The following is a 22,766-nucleotide window of genomic DNA, read 5'->3' on the forward strand; positions in this document are numbered from 1 at the left end:
AATCTGAAACTTTTTTATCTGATCTATGACCATGGATGTGAGCGAAGAATTAAATTGATGACGTCATAACCCGTGCCAATAAACTATGTGACATAATCGGGTGCATGGATGATATGGGTATTTGGGCCATAATAGTAGCGTGTTCAGTTAACGATGGTATTTTTGTTCAGAATGAATGTACGAGGCAGGACGATGCTCTCTACGAGTGCCTTTCTCGTTGACGTTGCATTCCTAAGGATTTTGGGGGTTATTTACACATTTATGCTTTTGTCTTAAGGAGTTTTCTATTTCAATTCTCTCTTGCCTTCTAAATGTATTTAACTTTTCAAGCCTGTTTCAAATAATGGGTTCTATTCTACCCATAATTCTTGAGCCACATACGCTATAAATAAGCCTTCTTTTCTGTTGCAGACCTGATGTGTGACCCACCCCTCAGCTTGCTGGGACTTTATTATGGGAATAATCATTCATGAAGATTTTTTTTTTTCTGAGAGTGCTTTCAATTTTATAAAGTTAATATTTTGGCAAGGAACAGTATGATTTGTGTCCTCAAATAATAATGTCTTGAGAATTTCCAGCTAATGTATATTATCCCTGTTCAGGGCTTTTCCGTCATCCATCCACCCGGGGAAGTATGGCTATGGAAAAATGCCTGTGGTTTACTCCGCCATCAGGCAGGGCCCACCCAACCAGCAGCAGCATGAGGGCGAAGACTCCGATGCGACCCATCACGGCCTCGACTCGGCACGAGCCCCACGGCCTTTTGTTGATGCATCCAGCCATGGTGAAGCATCGTCATCACAACATAGAGCCTTGCGCTCCAGGGCTTTACGCCAGCCCACAAGGATGCGGCCAAAGCAACAACGACCAGCATTTTCTAACCCCAATGATAAAGCATCACATTGGGGTAGATTTCTTGCCGAACGCTCTCACACAGACAACAGGTTGCAGTCACCACAGCCTGTGCCTGTTTATAGCTCAAAGGAGGGTTTCCCAGCATATTCATCACTGCCTCAATCACGTAATTCCCTGGTGGGGCAGAGTGGAAGCCTCCACAAAGAGGGAATGTCGAACCACAATGCAAGTCAACCTGCACGGAGTCGGATAATCCACAAGGTTCATGAGATGAGGACCTTATCCCACAATCAACATGGCGGGAGAAGACGGCGAAGACAGAATGTGGATCAACGGATGTTTAACTGCTCTGGTGACAATACTCAGTCAATGATCTGCAATGCACAGGTTTGTGATTGCTCAACACAGTACATAGCACTTTGGCATCTCATGGCTGCAGAATGGAACTTGAAGGACCTAAGTTTTAACTTGATAATGTTCACTGCAATATTTGACATATTTCTTATTTGCTTTTAGTTGTTACAAGTGTGCATGTGCATTATTTATAGCAATCCTTTAAATTAGATTATGTTTTTGCAATAGCTCCAAAACTGTACGATTAGTTAAGTGTGTGTGTGTGTGTGTGTGTGTGTTCCATCCATCCTATCTGTTACACACTTTAGCTGTAGGAGTGGTATATCTTCTTTACAGTGATTTTACAAAGCTGGAATGTTCTTCTCCGAGTCTGAGCGATTAGGCAGGTATTTGTAACGTTTTGTCGATCAAGAGACCTGGAAAATGGTGTCGCATTCAAATAGCATCGCACTCGAGGTGACACTCATTAAAAGTTAAGTAGCACAGACATCTTTGTCTCCTACATGCAAGAATGCCTGGTGATGACATCATTTTGAGTGATGCAGCTGCAGATGTCAACTTTCCATCTTATGAGAAAAGAAAACACACTCACTGCTCATGTGAGCCCCTCATCCAAAAGGAATAAGGAAGAGTTGTTGCTTTGTTAAGATTTATCTTCTTTGGCTGTTTTGTGACAGAATCTTTGAGACATGTATTTGACATTGGCTCATTGTTTTGAAGTCCTTCTGACAATGTTTGAGACATGTGCATTTAATGATGTCAGGCTGTTAACTTATCACCAAAGTTTACTTGAGAAGCAGAGAGAAGTGGTGAAGAACAGTTTTTGTTCTGTAATTAATTTGACACTATGGATGGAACCTTTTCTTTTCCGGATATGCTTGTAATGCCTTCAAGGTGTGGGACGTCGTTCCAGCTGAAAACCGGCAGCAATACTGTTTGTTCTCTGTATCTCCATGGTCAAATCAATGCTCCAGACTTGAGGGTCATGACCCTCGTGAACATCTGACTTTTTTTTTATGAGCCAAGGGCTCCTGCCGTTGTCTACGAAAAGCCCACATGGACCATGGCAGGATGTTCCTATTGCCCTCATCTGCTGCACGTAGCCATTTAATTTATTATGGCTGCGTTCTTAGTTAACAAGCTGCAGATCGCGGCTTTGCATTACTGCCCGAGTGTTTCATCGAGGTTGTGCTACTGCCTTGAATTCCAGTTGGGTCGCAAATGTGGAATGGAAGGTCATTGCGCAAAGATCACAGCCTCCTGCACGAAGCAATGGATGGTAGATTGTGATAGTCAGAGTGCAATCACATGGGATTTTCTACAAACTAGCGTTCATCATTCGAAAACAAGTGACAGAAAGCAACAGGCGTTTAGCTTGGATCACCAGCAGGCTGGGGATAGTTTGCCCAGGAAGCGTGCTTTTTCAACCTGGCAGATAGAAATCTCCTTTGTACAATGCTTGTGTATATAGGATATTGCTTGACTATTCATCAATCTCATCTGCCTATCTTTAGCCATATGTTTACGAGAAACATGTCGCTGATTCAAAATATTTATAACACATGCTTGGGTAAACAACAACGAGTCGCACCAAATTAGATTTATGTCTTTACTTCCACTTCAGGTAGTTTAGATATTATTGTTAATCATAATTAATCGCAAATTGGTTGTCTGCAGAGATCATCACAAAATTTGCTTCACTGGGAGACCAACCACTTAGATATGTGCAATGAATGGGGAGCAATGGGGCAAGGAGGAGGAAGGAGGTGGGGGTAAAAAAGAGGAGAGGGAAAGGAATTGGAAGGAAGAGGAATGTTTGTGGTGAAAGTGGTGATCTCAGTGCTTTGTCACTGAAACTCTGATGCAACAAAATGTGAACTTCACACTCCAGTCTCTTGAAATGGTGCAGTCTCCTTCCTTGACGTGGTAATAACTACCTTTCTCTCTAATTACTCTTGTTCTTCTTCTGCCCCACTTTTCTCCTTTCACCATGTTTGTGTGATGATGATTCCACATCATAACAAGAGAAAAAGTCCAAATCTCTCAACTTTTCGTTAGAGAGCCATTTCAGAACTTTATTCTGGCAGTTTGCTCAGGTTTAATGAATAACTAGTTTTGCTGGTGATACCGAAACGTCTGTCTGTGTTGGCAGACAGGGAGAACAATGGAACCAATCAACAGGAAATTGATTTAGGTATGCTAACTGCCATTGTAGGCAAGGACAAACTGACGCTTCAGCCGTTAACCCTTCATTGGAGAAAAAAAAAGAGGTTCTTTTTTTTTTGACGCAGGGTTAACACCCGAAACATCAGTTTCTCCTTGCTTTCCATGTCATTAGCACACCTCAATCAATTCCCTGTTGATTTCATCCATCATTCCCGTTTGTTCAGGCCAACTAATATGGAGAGAAATATCCCCTTTCATCTCTCTCTCTCTCTCTCTCTCTCTCTCTCTCTCTCTCTCTCTCTCTCTCTCTCTCTCTCTCTCTCTCTCTCTCTCTCTCTCTCTCTCTCTCTCTCTCTCTCTCTCTCTCTCTCTCTCTCTCTCTCTCTCTCTCTCTCTCTCTCTCTCTCTCTCTCTCTCTCTCTCTCTCTCTCTCTCTCTCTCTCTCTCTCTCTCTCTCTCTCTTTCTCTCTCTTTCTCTCTCTTTCTCTCTCTTCTCTCTCTCTCTCTCTCTCTCTCTCTCTCTTTCTCTCTCTTTCTCTCTCTTTCTCTCTCTTTCTCTCTCTTTCTCTCTCATCTTCTTATTAGTATGATCTCCTATCCATCTTCTTGGTCATGCTATGCAGTGTTGTTGCAAGGGACTTGCTATCAAGTCGCTTGCTTTTTCCAAAATGGAAGGTAAATTCAACTGAGAACAAATGTGTCATTTTTGAAAGTATGCAACAAGTGAGTGTCCATCCTCAGGCAAGTTAGAAAATAAAATCAGACCAATCTCAACACTGATCTCTCCAACCTACCACCTTCCTCAAATTCCTAGTCGTGCCTTGTTAAGTGTGTCACAAGGGTATCAATCACCATGAATGGCTTGGGGCATGAAAAAGATCTTAACTCAGTGTTTTCCTCCAAAGCTTATGGAGACAATCTATCCTTGTCCATCAACTCCATACTCCCCTCATTCCGCTTCCAATACCCTGTTAGTTTTTCCTCCAAGTCAGAAGTGAAAATTCTGATCAGACTTGCTCTTCTTTTGTGATGGGCCAGGATAGCATTGTAAAGAAAGAGTCTTGTTCTCAGATCATGCTCTGCTGCTCTAGCTTTCCCTTGGTCTACCATGAGCCTGGACTATGTCTACAAAAAAAATCTCCTTTTTTTGCCAGCATACCCTTCCTTCACCTTGGGCACCTTCCATTTGCTTGAAATACAGCCAACATCACTCCAATGCACAATAATGGTGTAAAACAGATCTACTCAATTACAGCTAAATAAATAACCTTACCAATTTGTAGTTGGATGCAAAGTCATGAAATCCATCACCCCAACCAACATCAAGTCTCTACTCTTCTTGAAAGGGCCTGATCTCTGATCATCAGTTTGTATTCTGTCCCACTCACTCATTTGGAATTGCTGCTTTGCTCTCAACAATGGGTAGAAGCCTTGAACCTTCAACAATATAGTCATGACTGCGTCACTGGGCATATGACAGACTTGAGGCACTGTCTCCACTCTGCTCTGCTTATCAAGTTTTCTTCCTCTACCAACCAAAGCATTTTTTATTCCCGGTGTAGTGACTTGCTCATACATACAATCAATGCATAGCTCTCAAGTTTATCTTTTTTCTCTTCTGCCAGTTGTGGCCTGAGTTACCCAGTGCAGCAAGTTGGGTTCAATGTTTTTTTCCCCTTATATTCTACAATGAATTCTTTAATGCTCTGGAAAAATTATCTTTTCCATTTGGCTCACCATTCGACATAACGACATCAGATAATCCACCACAATGATAGATCAGCAACAGATGCATCCTTCGAAGCAGATCTGGGAAGGATCATATAATAAGTTTACATGTGGAACGTGTCTTTCAATCCAAGACTCATATTTTCACCTGAAAGTTCATCTCACAAAACAACAAATTTACTTCCTTGATCAGCCATTGGAAGAAGTTCAGTCCTTTTATTTTTTTTTTATTTTTTTTTTTTGTATACCTTGGTCGAGGCTCGTATGAGAGCTAACACACAACTCACAGCAAGGAGGCATGAGACAAGAGGGGTGGGAGTGGAAGGGACAAAACATTGGGGAACAGACACAGGTGAACTGTGGAAGGGAGAGGGATGGGGATGGGACGGGGAACATGGCGAGGAGAAGCTGGACATTACAGGGACTTTCAGGAAGGAAAGCAGGAGAATTGAAGGAAGTGGGCTTGGGTGGATTATCGGGGGTAGAAAAGATCGAGGATTTGGATGGGGGAAGATAAGAGGTGGTGGTGAACAGCTGTTTTGAAAGCCTGGAGGGAAGAATGGGAAAGAATAGAGTGAGGAAGTTTATTCCAAAGGCGGGAAAAAAGAGGAATGAAAGAGTGAAGATGAGCAGTGATTCGTGATTTTGGTAGTTTTACCAAAAGGGGGTTGTTGGCGGACCTTGAGCGCCCTGTGGAAATGTGGTGGGGACAAATCGCAGAGAGAGCAGGGGGGGCAAGGCTGGAGAGGAGTCGGTAGAAGACAGAAAGACCACCGACCAACCTGCGGTGATTGAGTGAGAGGCCCAAAGACTCAGCTTCATTGCGGGAGATGCCGATGATCTTAAAAGCCCTGGTTTCGACAGCGTGAAGTCGAGAAAGGTGGGAGGCAGGAGCACCAGCCCAGAGGGGAGAGCAGTACTCCATCAGGCTACGGACAAAAGCTTTGTAAGTAGTCAGGAGCTCAAGAGGGCCGAGGAAGGACTTTGCACGACGGAGGATTCCCAGTCGGCGACTGGCTTTTGAGGCAAGGTTGGAAATGTGACTTTCCCAGGAAAGGTCATGGCAGATAGTGAGACCCAGAAGCTTGAAAGAAAAGACTTCTTCCAGAGGATTGTTCAGAAAGTGGATGGGGGTTTTGTAAACGGTCCTTTCGAAGAGACATAGTGAGAGTGTGAGATTTGTCTGGATTGAAAGACATGTTCCACGTGTTGGACCAGTTTGTGATTTTATCCAGATCTGCAGTGAGCGAAGAAGCTGCTGCTTGCCGGTCTGAGGGATGACAGATGGTACGGCAGAGGGTGGAGTCATCGGCAAAGAGAAATAGAGGATTTTCCAGAGAGTCCGAGAGATCATTGATGAAAACCAGAAAAAGAACAGGGCCCAGAACGCTACCTTGAGGAACTCCAGCCTGCACAGGAAGAGGGGATGAAAGAACTCCATTTAGGGCCACACGTTGACTGCGACAGGAGAGGAAGTCTGCGAGCCATGAGTGGAGATGGCCTTGAATACCATGGGAAGAGAGTTTGGTGAGTAGGGCAGGGTGCCAGACTGTGTCAAAAGCACGTGATATGTCCAGGGATACGGCTCGGATTTCCTGTCTGGCATTGAGGACCACCATCCATTGATGGGAGAGCAGTAGCAGCATATCCAGGGTAGAGTGACCTGGTCTGAAACCAAATTGATGATTGGAAATCAAGCCATTGGAGAAGAGGAAGGATTTCATATCTGAGGCGATGATGGATTCCATCACCTTGCTGATGATTGGGAGAAGGCTGATTGGTCTGTAGTTACAGGGATCTGTTTTTGCACCTTTTTTATGCAGGGCAGTAATGTTTGCTGATTTCCAAGCAGATGGCAGATGACCTTGGGAAAATGAGAGGGTGAATAGAACAGAGAGAGGGTGAGCAAGAGCAGAAGAGCAGGCTTTGAGGACACGTGGGCTGATGCCGTCTGGACCGGTTGCAGAATCTGACTCGAGGTTTGAAAGCAAGCTCTCCACCTTGTCAGGAGAAAAGGATACAGAATCCAGGGACAGTTGGGTGCGACTGGGTAAAGTGGGTAGAGATAGTGATGGGTTTGGGACACAAGATTTAGCTGCAAACACCGAGTTTAGACATTCAGCTTTATCACGTGTGGAATCAGCAGTGCGGCCATTTGAGGTAAGGGAGGGGATGGAGGGGGAACATACACCAGAAACAGATTTGATTAAACGCCACCAGGATTTTGAGGGAGGGAGAGAGGTTTGAGAGTTCAGACTTGAGATGAGAAAGATGTTGTTTTCTGGCTCTCCTGAGGGTAGATACACACTTGTTCCGAGCTTTGTGGAAAGAACTGAGATTGCCCTCAGTTGGGTTTGCTTTCCATGAGGCAAAGGCAAGTTGTTTCAGGACAACTGCCTCGCCACAAGCTTCAGTAAACCAAGGGCGGGAGGAAGGGTAAGACAACTGAACACGAGAGGGGATAAATCTGTGCATGAGGGAGAGCAAGTTTCTTTGAAAGAATTCCCAGGATGAGTTGATGTTTGAGAAAGTAGTGATAGGAGACCAGTCTGTAAGTTTGATGGCTGCTCGGAGACCCTGCCAGTCGGCTTGAGTGAAATGCCAGACTCGACGGCGGTGAGGTGGTTCTCTGATGACAGCCAGAGAGATGTCCACTTTAACAAGGACGTGGTCAGAAGAACCAATTGGAGCGAAGGAAGAGCAGCAGATCCTTTGAACTTCTAGGCCTCATGGATCAGTCATAATCTCTTCTACTCAGGTCTTATATCAAAGCTAGCCTCTAATCCCACTGACAAACTGGGTATCCCTTGTCATGCCAAGTACCACTTCAGTGAATGTGAAGTTCTCCACTTTAAAAAGTCTTTCTTCACCAATCAGTAGAAACTTGCCCTTCCCTATTGTTTATTACCCCTATTTCACACCACTCACTCCTGATACTGTGGAATCTAAAGCTCTCAATATAATTGGCATCTCCGACAAAGAAGCAAGGGTACCTTGCTGCTCATCTACCGAATTATGTGGTCTGTGATGTGGTTAATGGGCCGAAACACTGATGATGATGGTGTCCGAAACTGATTACACAGTAAGCAAGGCAAATGTGTTGTGCAAGTGTGTTTTGGAGAATGAGAGCAGAGTGTGTGTGTGTGTGTGTGTGTGTGTGTGTGTGTGTGTGTGTGTGTGTGTGTGTGTGTGTGTGTGTGTGTTAGCCACTCTCATCCTGAGGGGATGTGAGAGGGTATAGAAATCTTCTTCTTCTTCCTCTTTCGGCTTGCTCCCGCTAGGGGTCGCCACAGCGGACCAACTGTCTCCATTTTGCTCTATCCTCCACATCTTCCATTGACACTCCAACCACCCGCATGTCCGCCCTCACCGCATCCATGAACCTCTTCTTTGGCCTTCCTCTTCTCCTCCTGCCTGGCGGCTCCATCTTCAACATCCTTCTCCCGATATACTCCGTTTCCCTCCTGTGCACATGTCGGGTATAGAAATCTGTCAGTATGTTAATGTGCTTGTGTGTCAGCATGCAGAACAACTCTGCATCGACCCCCCATGCACGTCTTTAAGATTGCACTCATAAGTGGCCTTCAGCACCAAGATCAGCACAGCAATGGCTAAATTTGGGGTGCACATTTGAGATTTGTAACTCGACCATAGTTAAGGGGTGGATGTTTAAGGTATGTTTGTACGGTGGCCTGCAAAAGTATTCACCCTCCACCAATAATGCCACATTTAGATGAATTATGTGGAAACTTTTTCCAAATGAACTTTTATGTAAATAACTGAAAAGATCAAACGAAAGTTATAGTTGAAGGAGGTTACATGTCAGGAATACCTGTAAAAATCAACATTCACTGGTTGTAAAAGTATTCAGCCCTTTAGGTCAGTACTTGGTGGAAGCACCTTTTGCAGCAATGACTGCTACGAGTGTTTTAGGTTGATCTCTACTAGCTTTGCACAGTGAGATGGTAGAATCTTTACCCATTCTTCACATAAAAATAGCTCTAGTTCTGCCAAGTTTGATGGAGTCCTTGATGGACTGCACTCTTCAAGTCTCACCATAAATGTTCAGTTGGGTTCAAGTCAGGACTTTGACTGGGACACTCAAGAACATTTATTTTCTTCTTATTCAGCCACTCCAGTGTGGCTTCAGCTTTGTGCTTCAGATCATTGTCCTGCTGAAATGTGAATCTACAACCCAGTTTCAGATTCATGGCTGACTCAAGCAGGTTTTCATCAAGGATTCTCCTGTACTTTGTCCCGTCCATTGTCCATTCTATCCTGACAAGCTTGCCAGTCCCTGCTGATGAAAAGCAGCCCCATAACTTCATGTGCCAGCACCGTCCTTGACAGTAGGGATGGTGTTGACTGGGTGATGTGTGGAGGTCGGCTTGCTCCAGGTGTAACACATTGAATTTAGACTAAAAAGTTCCAATTTTTATCTTGTCTGACCACAAAACCTTTCTCCACATGCCTGCAGTATCACGAACATGCTTTTTCATAAACTCCATACAAGCTTTTAGATGCATCTTTTTCAGTAATGGCTTCTTTCTTGCCATCTGTCCAAAGAGGTCAGCTTTGTGAAGGGAACCGGATATTGTTGATTGACGAACAATGACCCTCATCTCAGACCTGGCGCCTTGCAGATCTTTCGAAGTCATTGATAGATTTCCAGTGACATCTCGAACCAGTTTCCTGCTTGCCCGGCTGCTGAGTTGAGATGTGTGACCTGATCTGGGTGGAGTATGGGTGGTATGGTGCATCTTCCACTTCTTAATGATGGTTTTCACCGTACTCAAAGGGATAGTGAGTGACTGAAATATTCCTTATAACCCTCTCCTGCATGGTGCTTCTCCACCACTTAATGTCTGACTTCTTTGGAAAGCTCCTTGGTCTTCTTGTGTGCCTTGTTGGTTGACCAAGTGAGTTGCACCTTAAAACTCCTTGGATAAGTGGGGGAGTTTATTACCCTCACCAGAGGAGAGGATATTGCATTTGTGTCCGTTTGTTTGTTACTTGCAAAATCGAAGATTTTCAAGTATATTGGTCAGTAGATTTTGTTAGTCTGTCTGTTGCCTACAGATCACAATTTTAACCAATCTTCACGAAACTTCACCACATGGTTGAGTTTGTCATAAGGAAGAAGCCTTTTGTTTTTGAGGTCAAAAGGTCAAAAGGTCAACATAGGCCAAAGGTCAACAACTTAGGTGAGATTTCTATATATCCTCAATTTTCATCCGATTGACTTGAAATTTGAAGAGGATTTTCATATCAGGTCACTGAATTCAACCACCAATTCGTTTGGAGGTTCACAAAGGACAATAGGTCAACACAGGCCAAATTTCTGAAATTGTCAATTTTCATCCGATTCACTAGAAATTCGAAGGGGATTTACAAATTTGGTCATTGAATTGAACCACCAATTATTTTTGAGGACAAATTTGTTTTATGGATTTTGCAAGTATCATGCTCTGAACGCTAACTTCTTGTTTATTTGTCTGTCTGTCTGTCTGTCTGTCTGTTTGTCTGTCTGCACAGAACTTGTGTTTTTCGCTGTGACTGCTTGTCGGATATAAACTAAATTTTCACCATATGAGCGACGAATCATGAAGAATGTTATGATGTCATAGGTCGCGTGGTGTGGCAGCCATGTTGGAAAAACAGAAAAAAAACCTCTGTATCTCTGAAACCGCACCAAGAAAAAATATCAAGGTCAGAGATCTTGACATTCCCAAACAATGCACCGCAGCTTGATCTCTCTGACATCCTCTCCAGAATTCAAGTGCTGAAAAGTGTGGGGGCCAGTACACACCCTTGATGAACTCCAGCAACAACTGAAAATAAGTCGGAGATGGTGTCACCACATCTCACAACACTCTCAGTACCAGAGTATACTCCAGATATCAGATTGATCAGTTTTGATGGCACCCCACGAAGACCAAGAATCATCCAGAGGGCATCCCGATTCAGTGAAGCAAACGCTTTACAGAGATCAACATAGACTGCAAGCAGCCCCTGCCGAAACTCTCATCTGCGTTTGGTGAGGACCCGAAGAGCAAGGATATGATCAATCGTTGACCTCTGGTGAAAGCCTGACTGCTGTGGGTGCTGATGCTCAAGCATACCAGTACACAAACACCACACAAACAAGTCCTGGCGAGGGTCTGCTATCTTTGACTGCTCTTTTTCTTGTTTTTTAAGTTAAACCTTTTACACTTGTTTTGTAGCCTTTCAAACAAATAATTTGCTCCTCAAGTGATTTAGGATTCATTTGGCAAAAGGTTTGAATCCTTATACAACTGAGAATCATCTGATTTTTTTCTGTTAATCAAACTTATTCACAGTTTATATGCATTTTTTGGCTTTATCACTTTGGAGTTGTTTTTGAAGACAATATATTAACTTTGATTTGAATACATCATGAAATAAACTCAGGTGGCATCAAAATGTGAATACTTTGGAGAGGGGTGAATACATTTGCAGGCCACTGTGTACGTGTGTGTGTGTGTGTGTGTGTGTGTGTGTGTGTGTGTGTGTGTGTGTGTGTGTGTGTGTGTGTGTGTGTGTGTGTGTGTGTGTGTGTGTGTGTATCCGGCGTAAAACATGTGCCAAATCATTATGCGGATCATACGAATGATCCGCTGTGGTGACCCCTAATGGGAGCAGCCGAAAGAAGAAGAAGATATATATATATATATATATATATATATATATATATATATATATATATATATATATATATATATATATATATATATATATATATATCCATATACACGGCCTTTGAAATTTTCAAAAAAAATCTAAAAAAATAAAAATATCGAAATTCAAAAATCAAACTATGATCGTTTGTGGGCAACACATTCAGCCTCCTTGACAAAAAAATTCAGCACGTTCCCATGAAAACTATCAGAGAAGATAGACTTTAAATGAACCCTGGTCGAAAAAAACAAAAAACCAAGTTCGTTATATCTCAGAGACTATGAGTCAGACATACATGAAACTCGTATGGTAGGTTCATGGTATGTCCTAATTATGTGTGAGAAAGAACCGTTGCTATGGACACTTTTGTTGGCTAGTAACGGCTGAAAAACGACTAAATTCGACTTGATCGACTACCCATGTCTGCCTACCGGCTTGTCTGTGTGTTTGTCTGTCCAGAGCATAAGTCCGTGGACTTCGATCTGATCTTGATGAAACTTGGTTATGTGTTCGATATCAATGTCTAGTTGTGTTTTCCTGGATGAGAGCATGGCTACGCCCATTGTGGGCGGAGCCACGCCCAAAAAATAAGCATTTTTAGGGGGTAGTCAGATTAAAAATCTATCTTCTCCTCGGGAATTGACTGAATGGAATGGGTTCTTCTGTATTTGTATAGCAAAATGAATTATCTAAAACTTGTCGTTGTCCAATTTTTCATTTTCGTCCCAAGGTCAAGGTCACAAGGTCAAAAACTTAGAAAATTGCGAATTTTGACATAAAAATCCTACGACCGCCCAAATTTTGAGAGCTAGGATGACAATATTTTTTATGCATAATCTTGAGGTCATTCCCCACCGAAAGTCTTGAAACCATTTTGCTCTATCTCGAACATCTTGCCCGTGGCGCCCCCTTCAATTTTGTTTTTACGCTGATTTCATCAAAGTATGGATAATCCAAGGAGTGCGAAATGCCATATAGCCTATATGACATTATATTGTTCCTGGAATGTTCCAGAGGAAGCTTTGCACCAAAGGTCATAATCCTTGACCTTTGACCTTTAAAGGCCATAAAGGTCAAATTTTCAAGTTGTGGGAATCAAACCGGGTTTTCGACCTTCTTCGACAAACTAACTCCAATAAGCTATACCACGTATCCTGTTTCCTTATTTCAATGTCCACAACATTGTTTTGTGACCTTTAAAGGTTATGCAAAGGTCAAATTTTGAAAGTTGTTGAACGAAACCGGGTTTTCGACATTTTGCAGCTAATAACCTGTCACCCGTTATAACATGTCACCTCATGTTGATCATTTTTATAACTTGGTCAAAAATTATCACATTGTCTCATCCTTGACTTCTGAAACAATCTACATCGTCAAATACCACTCGTGAACCATTGTCGTCTTCAGACTTGTATTTGCTTATTATTTGTAAGAGGACTTCTCTGATGTGCAATTTTCTGATGTTTCGCATCATGTTTACAGTTCACACCATTTTAAAGCCTGCTTTTACGTCACTAAAGAATTCTGCTTCAGGTTAGAATCTGGCCTGTCAGACCTTTTTTCTGCAATCATGTCAGATGGTTAAGCAATTTGTCGAAACTATAAACCCAGCTGTTCCTCCTGACTTCAACATCTTGTGACACCAAACACTGAACGGAGTGCAAGGAAGTCATAAGTGCCGCACTGTCAAAGGTAGTGACAGTGCCTGAGTGGTATTGCATCTGTGCGATTCTGCCAGGCAGGTCGTTGACCTAATGTGGTCTTGGAAAACTTGAGATGTATGACCCGGGGTTTATTGAGCTTGTTGAATAGTATTCAACTCTGCTTTATTAGTATTCATATGATCCTAAAACCCACTATAAGGATCGATGACATCGATACAAGGCAATACTGCCAGATGGTAATACCAGTCCCACAAATACTTTGTTTTCAAATCTATCATCGAAGAGCCTTATTTGTCACTAACTAATCAAATAGTCCAAGTTGAACAGGTCACCCACCTCTCCTTATTGGAGCCAAACAAGCGGAACACGCTGTTTATATTTGGTTAATAACTTTGGCCCGTATAATTAATGCTGAGAGGGTGTTGCTGCCAATGTCATTACCGGCTCGACGAAGGGGCAAGGATTTTACAGTGATATTGTTCAATCAAATTGTTAGACTATTATTGTGCATGCAATGGTAAATCAAAAAGTTTTCCCTTTCTCAAAAAGTTTCAAAGCAAATAAAACAACTTTGACTGAATTGGCATCAGGAAACTCACCCACCGCTGGGAAGAATGTGTGACACTGAACAGAAACTATGGAGAAAGGGACTAACATCTGTGCAGGATTTTGCTTCATGTCAGGAGAAAAATCCTTGAGGGTAAAACGGTTTTGACTCTTTCTCTTCCCAACAATGAACCAAGTCTCATCTCTTTATTCTGTTTTCAGGTTTGCCCTCCAGGGAGCGTGGATGTTCGGGAATTTCAGTGTGCTTCATACAACGGGCGGCCCTTCATGGGGAAGCATTACGAGTGGGTGCCTTTCCTGGAGGGTAGGTCATGCCCATAACTTTGTGACAAACGATAAATGAGTTCAATACTTGTTGTTCCCTCCTTCAGCTCCAACTGTGGTACTTCCTTCGTAGCATCTTTTGTACGACGTTGCCTTATACAACTCGCTCGTTTTACTAAGTGATTTAGATGATGGAGTTTGTCAGTCATTGGTAGGGTGGCTCACAGTTCACACAATGTGCAGCCCCATGGGATTTAGTTTGTGTGGATGTGAACGTACATTGAACATGTTTGAATCATCCATTATTCACAGAAGAAAAGCACATCCAACCAAGCGGCTCATGTTTTGTATTACTCCAATGAGTTTGTATCAACCATGACTAATCAGAATTTGTCTCAGGCCCTTTACCAATGATATTGAACACCATGAGTGCATGGATATTGAATACAATGATTGCATATTTTTCAGGCCTTCGACTTTTGTCCTTCCTGTGTGTTTCAAAATTGGAGAAGAAACTAGGAAAAACTTTGGTTGTAAGAACATATTTTTGAAAAAAATCATGGATAATCCCAGCTGCCCCAAACATCTCAAAGATATATATATATATATATATATATATATATATATATATATATATATATATATATATATGATATAGAACTTCAATAATATAACGTGTGTGTGTGTGTGTGTGTGTGTGTGTGTGTGTGTGTGTGTGTGTGTGTGTCTGTGTGTATGTGTGTTGTTGATTGTTAACTCAATATGCAAGTTTGAAAAGGTGGAACGGAGTCCTCCCAGGCTTCAAAGTATCCACCTTTGTGTGTGTGTGTTCATGAGTATGTGCATGTATATGTGTGTGTATGGGCATGCAATTTGCTGCTGTTGACTATTCATAACTTGGAATCTGCTACTGCTTGGAGTCTGCAAGCATGTCCCATGTATATATCGGGAGTCCTCGCTTAATGCTCAGGATGCGTTCCTACAAAGTGGAGTTTATTCAAAACAGTGTAAATCCAAAACGTTTTTCACATTGACAAGATGTTAAAAACTGAGGACGTGTTCCTGGGCAGTAATTTTTTCTCATCCCAAGCTCACTAAAGTGAATACTAAAGACATACGAACTACCTGAATTCATAGAGAACATAGATATATGTATGAATAAGTTAATACTAACGACAGTAACTATATAAGTACATGGAGAACAGAGATAAATGTTTATTTTAAGAAATTACTGTATGTAAATACACACTGTACTCGGCAAATATATCGGTGTGTAATGCATGTTGATGCCTGAGAGGTTTGGGTGATGATTAGAGAGATTCCTGAGACAGTGAGGCGAAGATTTCTGCCTCTTCATCTGATATCTCGCTGGTTTCATGGATGGCTGGCAAGGTTCCTTTTCTTGTTGAAGGAGTTGATAGGGTTTCTGATGTTTGAAGAAGGGAAGAAGAGTGGTCTGGATAGCTTTCTTCTTCTTCTGTTTTACTGTTTCTCCTTCTGAAGGGGTTTCAGAAAGTTTGGCAAATATATATATATATATATATATATATATATATATATATATATATATATATATATATATATATATATATATATATATATATATATATATATATATATACTAGTAAAGGTGCCCGTCTTCGACGGGCGTCACTGGCAACATATGGTAAAAGACAGATAGCATGAATGTATTTTAAACAATATATTATATCATTTTTATCCATTGATTATCATTCAGGTTTTCCCCTTCGACTGTCCCGCAGTAGCTCCACTTCGATGACATTACCACATAGTTTAGTGACTACACAACGTGTACCATTCGTGAGTTCCGGAGGATCCATAGAGCGCATTAAAATTACAGGGCACCCTACTTTAAAGTGATCCAAAAGGCTGGATCAGTTTCGTCTACATATTCATATCTTGTAGATTTTAGCTGGCCGGATCAGTTTCGTCCACATATTCATATGTTGTAGAATTTAGCTGATTCTGAAACTGTTAAGAGCATGGCGATCGGATGGTTCTGTGATTTTCTACGGTCGTAAACAGAAGTACGACTTAAGTCTGTACGCCACTATGCGGAGACCCGAGATTTTTATGTGCACGTGCTCAATCCCGCACCCACCCGGAAAAGACCCAAGTACACTGTCAGTACTCACCTCCACACTAAAATGATGGTCATGATTTTGGGTTTAACCGTAACTGACCGGGCGATACTTTGTTGGCAGTTGGTCCGGCTGGGCAGCGGGTATCGGTCGATGAAAATTTCAAAACGGCGACCATGTATAAAAAAGCAAAGAAATACTTTGTACTTAGTCAGAAAGTCATGGTTTTGTGAAGAAACTACGGCACATGGAAAGTGCAAATTCGTCAGGTATGAACTCAACTGTTTTCTCCCCAAATGGAGCGTGATTCTATGAGCCGAACTCATCTTAGTGGTCCTCTAAAAAATGGGAAACATTTTTATTTCTTTTTTGTGCAATAATTCCTCCCATTTTGCAAATGGAGTTTTTTTTAACTGTTTAACTATCATAATCATCAAAACGAATTTTGAGGGGCCTCTTAAGGAAGACAATAATATCATTACTATATATGTCAAAGCTTGTTTAATTTCATGCAGTAACAAAAATCTGATGGTGGAACAAAAAAAGGGGTGTACTGAAATATTAATATAATATAGGTTTAACTACCATAATCATCAAAACAAATTTTGAGGGGCCTCTTCAGGAAGACAATAATATCATTACTATATATGTCAAAGCTCGTTTCATTTCATGCAGTAACAAAAATTTGATGGTGGAACAAAAAAAGGGGCGTGCCGAAATATTAATATAGATTCTTAATGAAAGGCAATCACTTGATAACAGACCACAAGTAACTGTAACTGATCCTGGACCCAGAACTGGTAAATTTTAGAGGAACAACCCAAAGCTGTATCTGCCAAAAAACCCAAAAATATTAATTTAATTCAACATCGGCACTAGTAGTGAAACACTCATCAGAGGGGGAGAGAGAGAAGACACACACACACACACACACACACACACACACACACACACACACACACACACACACACACACACACACACACACACACACACACACACACACACACACACACACACACACACACACACACACACACACACACACACACACACACACACCTGCCCACAGTTAAAAAAAGGCCTATTTAGTTTTAATTGATTTTTATATGATGAATACTATGGAACACAACTCGGAACATGAATCGGGACACAAACCTGCAGTTTAGCCACCATTTGGCTCTGAATTTGGCAAAAAGTACGGAATATTGTCCCAATTGCGCATGCGCAGAGAGGAGTAAGGTAATGTTTTTTAGTCTATCTGTCTGGCAGTCAAACAAAATCCAAAATCATTCCAAATGGGAAACTTACTGTTTTTAGGGATGTCATAAAGGACACAAACAAACAGGCACGAATAATTAATGTAATGTGTGAAGTAAGGTATTGTAAAAGATGGTGCATCAATGGTGGTAAACTTTCAAAAAAATGTTTCTTTTGTTTTTCTCTACATCCTACAAAACCTTAATTTTATTTCATTTCAATTATATATATATATATATATATATATATATATATATATATATATATATATATATATATATATATATATATATATATATATATATATATATGTACTTGAACACTGGATAACACAAAATGCCTTCTTGGCACTTTCAAGAACCTTACATTTAGCAGTACTTGGAAAAATATTATGCTGTCTTATGCTCTGAGGACAGAGTAACTCTGAGATTTAGCATTCAGACAAATATGGTGGCAACTAGCTCTGTTTGTGTCATGCAAAACACAAAGCAAGAGTTTAAAATACCCTTCCCATATTATTTTCTCAAAACTGCATGGGGTAAGGTGTTCGATTAATTCTCCCTCTCGATTTTTGATAATGTGACTGAGAACGATGAAGGTGAGCAATTTTAGACCAGAGGAAACATTTTTATTTTCTTTATTTTGAACATCTACAACTGACGTTTAAAGTTCTTTTGATAAGTTAATGTAGGAAGAAACTTTAAAAAGGTCACATTTCAAGATTTGTAAATCGAGAAAAATGATTTATCAACATTAAATCCATTTCCTTCTACTTTATCATCAGTATCTGTTTTAAATCTCTCAAATTCTTCATTTTTATTTTTACTTTTTATCAGTACCTGTTTTAAATCCTAACCCTAGTCATAACTCTAACCCTAACTTCAAAATATTGAAATGAAGCAATAAAATATGGATTTGTTCTCATACAAACTGCTCCTTCTTTGCTTGGTGCTCAGCATTTTAAAAGAATGGAGTAAGAAAAAAACAACCATATGTTGGTAATAATAGCACAGGCTTTGATGGGCCGAATTCATCAAAGTTCCTTGTGAGGGAGCTCATATTATTATTATTATTATTATTATTATTATTATCATAAGGTCTTGCTGATTAGAGTTTAACCATTTGGATTACCCTTAACTATTGTTTCAGCCATTGATTTTGGTTGTGGTTCTATATATTTATCGTTATTAATTTTTTTATGTGACCAACAAATGCTTTCATCAGCACGTTCAATCACTTCACCGGTTTTGTTTTGTAAAGCATATTATTATGAATTATATTTTTAATATGCCTTTCAAAACATAATTTGTAATGTGTTTTGGGCAAGATGAGCAGTATATAAATTCTATGGGCGGTACTTCTCCTGAGTTTTGTTCGTGTGATGGAAGATGTGTTTTATAATTATGTTTTGACAAGTCCTTGAGCAAACATCACAATGAACCCCATCAGAATGAGGAGGAGGTATTCCTGCTTTTATTTGGTGTTTGCATGATTGTAGGGAAGTCTTTATTGGAGACGTCACAATGAGATATAATCACCGAATTTATAGAGGAGAATAATGTTTAAAATGTTTTTTTGGAGATTATTTTTTCACTCTTTTTATAGAGGAGAAGATTATTCCAAAAAAAAAAGATTCCCTTTGTTTCTCTGCCACGTCATCGGGATTGACCAACTGTCATCTGGATTTCCCAACTGTTACATGAGTACGTCTAGCTGAGGCAATGCTGAAAACCACAAGGTTCTGGGAAACCTGCCAACACAATCGAAAAGAGGAAGTGATATTATGTTGTTTTAAGAAGTGAAAAATTTTGAGTGATTACTTGACCAGTTTTACCCTTGAAGGGAAATTGGTAATTATCTGTTGTGATTTTGGTATTTATGGAAATGATTAATTATAAGGGATAGTGAACAGCCTGTGAAAATGGGCAATGTGCCACAAAGGAGAAAATTCTGATACGGTGTGATACTTTTTAATTTCATCTTTTGGAAACTGTAAAAATGACAAAGATGTCTTAAAACTGGTTTAAACTGGTTTTTTTTGGTCAGAAAACTTCCTTTTTGTTGATTTCTGGGAATTTGTCTCAGAAACTGGTAATTATTGGGAAAATCTTTCACAAGTTCTTGACTCGGAATACTCAGAATCACCCAACTGAGATACCACCTTCAATTATTAATTTATATACACAACCATCTCCACTACCGACCAACTTACTTGTTTACTTATTTATTTATTTATTTATTAATTAATTAGGCTCACCCGGAAGGGAATGCAAGACTATTGAAATGTGTGTGTGTGTGTGTATGTGTGTGTGTGTGTGTGTGTGTGTGTGTGTGTGTGTGTGTGTGTGTGTGTGTGTGTGTGTGTGTGTGTGTGTGTGTACATTTGTGCATGTGTGTGTGTGTGTCCGCGTCTACATATTTTCGCTTTAATAATGGTTTTCTCTGCAACCGATCGATACAAAACTTTAAACATAGGAGGAACTCCCCATGGGGAATATTTTGTTGCTAACTCTGACATCATAGGTCGCACGGTATTGCAGCCATATTTGATTGAAAGAAAAAAAATTGGACATCATTTTCTCTGAAACCGCTCAATGAAAATAATTTGAAACTTGGCATATGTCATCAACTCCCCATGGGGTATATAGAGTGATAACTATGATGTCATCAGTGAAGTGGTGTTCCAGCCATAATTGGTAAATTTGAAATCTTTATCTGAAAAATCTGAAACTTCATATATCAGATCTATGACCTGATGTGAGTGATAAATTCAATGTATGACGTTCATAAACCATGTCAAGAAACTATGTGACATAATAAGGTGCATCGATGAGATGCCTGGTGTTGGCTTAATGGTGAGGGTGGTGGGCTTGGGATCCTTGGGTCCTGACTTCAAATCCTGCTCAGTTGTTGAATTAATACCAGGAGGGGTTGACAGCCTGTCATCCTTCTGAGGTCAGCAAAATGAGTACCAGCTTGCTGGGATGATTGAGCCATTTGAGTATCCTGTGTCAGAGTGGCAACCCATCCAGGTTTGTGCCCAATATCCCAGAAGACTGCTTTGGCAGCACCAATATGGTCCCAATGGATGGATGATATGGGTACATCGGCCATAACAGCAGGGCCATATTAGTGGCGTGTTCAGTTCACGATGGTATTTTTCTTCAGAATGAATGCACGAGGTGAGACTATGCGCTCTACGAGTGCAGTTCTAGTTGGTGGTTGAAATGTAAGATCTACTCATGCCATTTTTAAGATGCTCTTGGGGCCTATGTCCTTTATCTTGAACAACATGTGTTTGTCAAACTTAAACATTCCAATCAAGCAATTGTCGATTGACGTATATAATGAGTTCCAATGAACTAATTGCTTTATTTCGCCATTTGTGTTTTCATTTGCTTTACTCACATGATTGATATACAGGCTTTTTCATATCCCTAAGGTACCACATAATAAATCTCAAACGACAAACTGCAACAGACTTGAGAGCACACCTGAATAATTCCAGAAATTAAAATTTGCTTGTCCTGCAGATAAGCAGCAATTGGGTAATTGAATGATTGCAATCACTCACATGTGGAGTATTTCTATATCCATGTTTTCTTGGTTTTGAACGATATGTTCAAACCTGTTTTCATTAAATATCATTAAAAGGGAAAGTATATAATATTATCTTCATCTTTTATAATACAATAATGCTATGCTTCGAGTGTGGATTGTATCAGATCTCAGTTTTCTCAAAACAACCAGTTGGGGGATCTTAAACATCCCACATTGTCTTTTGCGAAGATTAAGTGAATTGTCACCGGCATCCTGAACAAATTGCCTACTCCTGCCACCTTCACTCGATTGTTATGTTTGTCCAACTGGTTGGTGAAAGACTTGTGCTCAAAACTTTCCCTGGCTGACCCCACAATAAAGTGGGGAATAATTGGGTCCCTTGAAGTTGTGCTTATGCTGAAGGTTACATAATTGTTGAAGCAACAAAAATGAAAAACTGAAGAAAATTCCTTTTGAACATAGTTTACCTTGTTATTGTTTCTTAACATCACCCAGATTCACAATAACTTCAAATTTGTTTTTGGTCAAATCCATGTTATTGTTTTCCTTTTTGTTTTTTTGTGGGGGAGAGGGGGGGGGGGTGGAGGAGGTTGAATATATCGTCAAAGCTTCTGGAAGAGCTAGAACACTGAACAGATCAGGATTCAACGGAACGAAAGGAACAGTAAAGAGGGGGGAAACACCAACAGCAGGGTTGAAGGTCTAAATAGAGGGAGACTTGGCCAAACAATGGGTGAGGGGAGGAATGAGCGATGGGGGAGGATGCAATGGGTGGACAAGACGGATACAGAAGCAAACTGCAAGAAAAAGGAAAAACTGGAAATTTGGAAAGAAGTGGGCTTGGGGGTGTAGTTAATGGGAGATGAAACGATCATGGTTTTCGATGGGGGATGATTTGAGATGGTTGTGAACAGCTGTCTTGAATATCTGGGAGAAAGACTGAAATTGAAGAGAATGTGAAAGGTGATATTCCACATTCTCTTCAAGTTTTTATCAAATTGTATATTTTTTTCATCGTCTGTCTGTGGAAACACGTTTGTGCTAAGCTTATCTGGACAGTGTGAACATTTGCTCAATGCAAAGGAGTAATTTCAACCTCTTGCTTGTGATTCGATTCAGCGATGCATGCGATGACATGTGCTGCAGCGCAGGAAAAGGAGGAATTTGGAGACTATATGCGAATGGCTATTGGGAGAGTTTGTTTTGAGGCGTCTGTTGGTTAATTTAACCCCCTTTTCTTGCCTGTAAGGAGTTATAGTGTGGAGCGTAAAGGCCGAGCACACATGGCAGCTGAAACCTCTTTGTGTTGTTGTCCAAACTGATGGAGGGCTGTAACTAATCTACGCTGTACTCGAAAGCACATGTGATGAATTTTGTAAGTCATATTAATTCTCCTTGAATGCCCAAGAGTATTATGGGTGGGAGGGGGGGGAGCAGAGATGGCTAGCATTAATAAACACATCTAACGAAGGCAGGGTTTCCAATGTAACGGAGTACATTATTCAGCTGAGTGGCATGCCAAACCATAACCTCAATACTATTTGAA

The 22,766-nt window shown here is 40.7% G+C and overlaps 1 protein-coding gene across 5 annotated transcripts in view; it reads left to right on the top strand.

The window, feature by feature from the left end:
• THSD4 (thrombospondin type 1 domain containing 4) overlaps positions 1-22,766 on the top strand; it is a 217,897-nt gene that overhangs the window by 14,280 nt on the left and 180,851 nt on the right. For all 5 annotated transcript variants that reach the window (XM_085850245.1, XM_085850244.1, XM_085850248.1 and 2 more), the window contains 2 exons: positions 603-1,242; positions 14,235-14,337. In XM_085850245.1, coding sequence (XP_085706371.1) covers positions 603-1,242; positions 14,235-14,337 — 743 coding nt within the window. The remainder of the gene's footprint in view (positions 1-602; positions 1,243-14,234; positions 14,338-22,766) is intronic.

The sequence above is a fragment of the Eptatretus burgeri genome, chromosome 12 (genome assembly GCF_056783735.1).
Source record: "Eptatretus burgeri isolate ZD-2024b chromosome 12, Ebu_testis_v1, whole genome shotgun sequence".
Lineage (NCBI taxonomy): Eukaryota > Metazoa > Chordata > Myxini > Myxiniformes > Myxinidae > Eptatretus > Eptatretus burgeri.